Here is a 6814-nt window from a genome sequence, read left to right as displayed (position 1 = left end):
CAAGAATACTGAGATGGTTTTGCACACATCACAAACTTTGAAACACACACTCCCTATTTCCCGTCACTGAAGTTCCTGATAGAAATCCAAGACATCATATACTTTTTAGGCTACCTCATCTACAATCCTGGAAGTAGAAAGACAGCACTAGACTAACCGTTTTAGTCTCTGTACCTATGTTTTTGTGGCGAGACTTCACGTTAACAAACATGTTTTTGACCACTTCAACTATTATGATCCACAAGTACTTTATTGACAATGTACAGATGTGCCAGTCAAAACATGTGCTGGTCATACGATCTTGAAAATTGGCTGCAGTATTCCTGAAAATAATAAAGGAATTTTATGACGATACGTGAATCATTCACAAAAACAAAGAAGTGCCTCATTATACAGTGTATGTGCTACCGACATCAATTCAAAAGCCAAATAAATACCTCATTCTGTAATTAGAATACTGCGCCTTTTGGTTCCCGCAGTAGAGAGGAAGGCAGGGCACCCCCTCTGACAGACCACTATTAAGCGACAGACCATTACATCGACAAAGATCCGCACTGCAACCTATAGTCAGCATTGTTGTGATTCTGCGGCAGCTGCAAAGGAAGGACCTATCCGGAGGTAGTGGAAGAGGCTGCCATACCCCAGTCAAAGCACCAGAATCACTGGATAGGAACCGCCATGCTCATTTCACAAGGACTGCTTATTTAACCCCTCTGAATTAAGATATCGACCTGAGGAGATGTGAAATGTATAGGTAGCGCTCCAGACCCTGAACACAGGAAACACTCCAGGACCAAACCCATCCTGTTAACCACCAAAATACCAGGGTCATTGAGTATTGCCAAAACACCTTTCAGCGACTGACATTCTTAAAAGAAAACAAATCTTACATGTCCTCCTTATGTAGTAGCTCACAAGTATGTTTATGGTGGTACAACCTGCTCAGAGTTTCTGCCTATAGTTTAGGAACCACAGGAGAGTTGTGGTGAGGGAGGAGCCCTTAATCAGAGAGGCACCACTCTCTACAGCAAAGTCCTTAAGCAAAGACAGATGGTTACTCAAAGTGGGCTGTGAAATAAGGCGTGGCAACAGAGCCATGCAATCTTTTGTCTCTTCTGTGCATGAAGGGGTTCAGAACACGTAAAGCCAGACGGGTCAGGATAGTTGCACACAAGTGTGTTTTATCATTACGACCTGCTGAAACCATTTTTAAATTCTCAACATGTTTATACATTTTCTCTATTGTGCGTACGTTTATGTTTTGCTAGGGTTGATGAGTCGACAAATCGCTTCTGACATATGTTACACACAAAGGGTTTCTCTCCTGTGTGCATTCGCTGGTGTTTGATAAGATGTGGTAACTGTCTGAAATTGTTTCCACAAATGGTACAGGTGTATGGTTTTTCACCAGTATGTATCCGTTTGTGCGTTATTAAGTTTGCCATGACATTGAAGCACCGGCCACATTCACTACACGAATAGGGTTTCTCCCCGGTGTGTATTCTTTGATGAATCATTAACGACTTTGAATATTTGAAGCTTTTCCCACACACTCTACACATAGAGTTTGCCTTTCCACCTCTTTTCTTTTTTATTTTATTATGCGTTGGCTGGCTGAGACTTTTCTCACATTCACTGCATATATTCTGCTGCTGTGTGAAAGAGTTTGATGAGTGGTTGAAATATTTTCCACACTGACTGCAAATGTAAAGTTTCACTCCATTTTGCATTTTCCTCTGTTGGCTGACGATGACCAAGTCAGTGGACTTTTGCTCAGTGTGGATCACTGTCTCACTCCGTAATCTTTTGGTTAATGGTTGCCCCACACTGCTGTGCTTCTTGTTGAACCCACCATCACTCTTCGCTTGTGTGTATGTTAACGCTCCAGTATAATTTTCATGGTGTTTGGTTTGAACAGATTTGGGGTCATCGTTTGCTTCACACTCGATCTTGCCAGCTATCTCACAGCCACTTGCCTGCTCTTGCTTCACAGTATTTTCTTCTATGTTGACACCTCAAAAATAAAAAACATTGTCACTTACATATATCAAATTTACTAAAATCTTGTCATATTATTGTTGTTGTAGATGTCTTTATCACCAAAGAACTTGTCAACTGCTTCAAGCTAAAAGGAAATACAAGACTTCCAGAAAAAAAAGAGGTTGTAACTTACTTTGGCAACACTACCAAACATTTAGTGCAGAGACAGATCTGGATTTGGAAACTCAGTCGATTTCCTCCATTCTGCTACACAGTTATTTCACCAGTATTTGTTATAAGCCCTTTAAACCTAGCTCTTCAGCATAGTTTTGTCAACATCCAAATGAAGATTTGAGCAGGTCACAACACCCACTTGACACCAAATCATAGAAAGGAAACCTCTGTTCACCTCCAAAGGGATTCAGTCATCTATATTTATTTATGCAAATCTTCTTAAAGCTCACTCCTTTTCTGACAACCCTTTCGTGGAGAAGATCAATATCAATGCTTACTGTCAGGGAAAGATATCTGGATTCCTTAAGAGTACCTTAACAATTGTTCGTTTACCCCAAAGCTATCCCAGATTAGGACGTCAATTATGATTGACCCCCGAGGTGGAGGGACCGTCCGCAGGGGCAGTGGCGTTCCCTCCATACCAATTAGGATGTGACCGCCACCCTGGCGGTCACATCCCGTATCTTTAACATTGCGGCAGGTGCTGCTTGAAGCAGCACCCGTCGCAAGGTTAAAAATGCATGCTTTGCATTTGCATGCACAAAGCGGCAGGCACCGCGCGGTGCCTGCCGCTTTGTGCATGCAAATGCAGGAGGGTACCATAGGTACCCCACAAGTGCACCCCCACCCCCCCCTTCACCCTGGGGGCCCGCAAGGGGCCACAGAAGCAAAGGTCCACATGCTTTTCCACAGCGGAAAAGCTGCAGAGGAAAAGCTTGTTTGCACACACATCCTAATTTGGCTGATGGTGTCTTGCGGACACCGCCACCAAATTGCGGTCATCACCCCGCGGATCAGCGGCGGACGGACCTGCGGTCCGCCGCTGTTCCCACCGCCATCATAATCTGGTGGTGGGTGTTTTCTCTGACCGCGGGGGTGAATCCGCATCCTCCGGGCCGGCGGTGGCTTCCACCGGCCCGGAGGATGCGGCTTCACCGCAATCATAATCGACCCCCAGGTTTTTTTCTATACGGAATATCAATTCGATTAGTCACTGTGGAACAACTTTGAGAAATGAGCCAGACTTTAAAGAAGATGCATGCAGAAAACATGTCAACTGAGCACACGCAATCTCCCCATAGTCTTCAGAAACTAGGAAATGGAAAACATGTCTGTGTGCAGAAATGACTCAACTGACATACAAAAGAACAGTTGACTCAAATAATCGATTGTGCAGAAAGCTGTCAGAAGTTGTCCTTTCTGGCTTTTACCAGGGTTTTCCTGGAGCTTTTGACCATGGGTGGAAAAGGCCCAATTGCTCTCAAATGTAATTAGGCAGAATACCCAAAACAGAACAAACTAATATCAATGTGGACAAATACATTTTTCAGCCATTTCTGAGAGCAATTACATTTCTGGATCAATGAAAACTGGCGTTTTAATATTAGGAAAATAAAAAAGTGTCAAGGTTTGTTATTAAACATCTTAAATGTTCAGAATCAATTACGGATTTCTTTCTTAAAGGAAAACAGTTCATGTGGACATTTTTGCTCACACTATGACGTGCAGTGGATAACAGAACCAACTTGTTAATTCATACAAGCGCCTCTGTAAATGTTTCTTATCTGCAGCAGAGGATTAGCTATAGACAACAAAGTCAACGCCCCCAGCGTTCAAGGATATATTTTTGTGATATTCCAAAGGGCAGTGATAGCTCTCTCAGTTCGCAATGCTGGTCAAAAGCTTCATGCGCTATTGGAAGCCAACGAGATTCTGCTGCAGTCCGCTTAATAATGCAGGAATGATACTTCACCCTGTGGCACAACCATGTCCTGATGTGGTGCGCCGTGACTAACTAAAGGCTGGCCGGTTAGGCGTTAATGGTGAAAGGATGAGTGTGCAAGAAACAACACTATATGTGAAAACATTATTGTGCAGAATACTTTACAACAGGCTTCTTTGATGAGTAACTCGTGAGCTACTGGTAGCTTTCCACCTACAATGTGAGTAGCTCTCTTGTGTGCAGCTTAGCCTACAAAAATACACGCTTTTACTTGATTGCATTAAGATAGGTGTACCAAAATTGGGTGTGCGCATTTGAGATGAAATGGGTGTATTTTCAGAACACGTTAAATGATGTTTCGAGAAAAATTGCTCATTTTGCAAAACCTATTTAAAGCTGATATTCAAGTGATAAATCAAGTGGCTTTGGGAAGAATCATGACTAATATAACAAACCTTGTTGCCATGGGGCATTTCAGCTACTGCTGCTAGGTAATACCCATATTAAGAGATTTGAAATTGAAAAACACCTTTTTAGGTCGAGCTTAGAGTCAGCGCGCTTGCGCTGCTCTGCCAGGCATGAAGTATTCAGTATTAGTAATTTGACCACGCCCACCACTGTTAATTGATTCCTCCCATGTGCTTTTCCAAACGCTTTTCTTTTGTTTATTGAATGGTGTCATTTGTCCCTCCTATGGGTGTGTTTGTCACGCCCATGGCGACTGGCCCCCTTACTTGTGTCATTACGCTTCAGGCCATTTGATACTCCCGGCGCACTCTTTATTACGAATATGCTACTTACCAGTATGCATCTGTTCTTGGCATGTTGGGCTACTGACATTCATATCAGTGCATAGATCGCCGCCTAGTGCTGGGTCCGGAAGATTGCACATTGTTGTCCTGGAAGAGTCTTCGAAGTATCACGAGATAGGTGGCTCCTCCCCTGGACTACAGTACGCATGGGCATCGGCTCCATCCTCAGATTGTTTTTAGCCATTGCGGCCAAGATGGAGTGAAACTCAGTGAATGATGACCATGCTAGAAGTATATGTGAATTCTGCAGCTGCTACAGGCGCCGGGGAGGAGGGCGGGCGATATGAATGTTAGCAGCCCTACATGCCAAGAACAGATGCATACTGGTAAGTAGCATATTCGGTTCGAGGCATGTGGGCTGCTGAATTCATATCTGTGCATAGAATACATAGCAGTCCCTCCATTAACGGCGGCCGCCCATGCCAGCTGCAGCAGTTTGGAAAAGTGTTTTGAGATCAGCCTGCCCTACAGCTGCCTGCTGTTTGGAGTGCACATAAACACAATAATGCTTTTTAAATGTGTGTGTGGTAGACCATGTGGCTGCTCTACATATGTCTTCCAAAGGAATGTTTCCAAGGAATGCCATAGAAGCCCCCAACTTCCTGGTGGAGTGGGCCCTTGGTGGAACGGTGAGAGTACGTTTTGCTTTCAGATAGCAGATCTGGATACATTTAACGATCCACCTAGCAATACCAGCCTTGGAAATAGGGTTACCTTTGTGGTGCGGTGCAAAGGCGACAAAGAGTTGCTTAGTCTTCCTAAAATCCTTGGTCCTATCGATGTAATACATCAGGGCCCTTTTGACGTCAAGGGTGTGGTGCATTCTCTCCGCCAATGACTCTGGATTTTGGAAGAAAACAGGCAATTCAATAGTCTGATTGATATGGAATTGAGACACAACTTTGGGTAGAAACTTAGGGTTAGTGCGAAGCACCACCCTGTTAGAATGAATTTGAAGAAATGGCTCTTGGATAGTCAGGGCTTGTAATTCACTAACTCTCCGTAGCGATGTAATCGCTATGAGGAAAGCCACTTTCCATGTTAAGAATTGAATCTCACAGGAGTGCAGTGGCTCAAAGGGAGGACCCATCAGCCGGGTGAGGACCACATTGAGGTTCCACTCTGGAGCTGGTGGAGTCCGTGGAGGAATGACTCGTTTGAGTCCTTCCAGAAAAGCCTTAATGGCAGGCACCCTGAAGAGGGAGAGGTGCTGCCTATTCTGGAGATAAGCAGCCATCGCAGATAGATGTATGCGAATGGAAGCATAGGCCAGATTACATTTGTACAGATGGAAAAGGTAACAGATGATATCCTGAATAGACGCTTCTAATTCTAATGTTGTGGTCTGCACAATAAATGACAAACCGCTTCCATTTTGCCGCATAGCATGCTCTGGTGGTGGGCTTCCTCGCCTCCCGAATGATGTCCATACAGTCGGAAGGCAAGTGCAGGTAGCCAAACTCTAGGACTTCAGGAGCCAGATCGAGCTGTTGCGGATCTGGATGCTAAATGTCGCCATGGCTCTGCGTCAGAAGGCTGGGTGTGAGACGTAGCCTCTGATGCGGTACCACGGATAGTTCCAGAAACGTGGTGTACCATGGTTGGCGAGCCCACGTTGGAGCAACCAGGATGAGAGTCATCGAGTGCTGCCTGAGCTTGCGTGCCACCAGCGGTATCAAGGGTGCTGGGGGAAAAGCGTACGCAAATTTGCCTGACCAGTTCATCCATATCGCATTGCCCTGCGACTGTGGGTGTGGGAACCTGGCGGCGAAGCTTTGGCATTTCGCGTTCTCCCTTGTGGCGAAGAGGTCGATCTCTGGATGACCCCACCCTTGGAAGTACGGTTGGAGCACTGATGGATGTATCTCCCACTCGTGCATTTGGTGGCTGTGCCTGCTGAGCAGGTCCGCCATCTGATTGTCCTTGCCCGGGAGGTGTTCTGCCATGAGGAAGATGTTCCTCTGAATGGCCCACTTCCACATGCTCTGAGCCAGATGAGACAGCTGTGGAGAGTGTGTTCCTCCCTGCTTCTGAATGTAGTACATTGCCGTCATGTTGTCCGTCC

General features: G+C 45.2%; 1 protein-coding gene across 1 annotated transcript in view; it reads right to left on the bottom strand.

Annotated features, from left to right (window-relative positions):
• Positions 1-233: 233 nt before the first annotated feature.
• LOC147748674 (zinc finger protein 212-like) overlaps positions 234-6814 on the bottom strand; it is a 107656-nt gene continuing 101075 nt past the window's right edge. Inside the window, exon 7 of the mRNA XM_086963548.1 lies at positions 234-2014. Within this exon, the coding sequence (XP_086819674.1) occupies positions 1227-2014 (788 nt within the window). The 3' untranslated portion in view covers positions 234-1226. The remainder of the gene's footprint in view (positions 2015-6814) is intronic.

This window comes from Lissotriton vulgaris, chromosome 1_1, assembly GCF_964263255.1.
Source record: "Lissotriton vulgaris chromosome 1_1, aLisVul1.2, whole genome shotgun sequence".
Lineage (NCBI taxonomy): Eukaryota > Metazoa > Chordata > Amphibia > Caudata > Salamandridae > Lissotriton > Lissotriton vulgaris.
The sequence above is the reverse complement of the archived record's forward strand: the minus strand, read 5'-3'. Positions and strand labels throughout refer to the sequence as shown.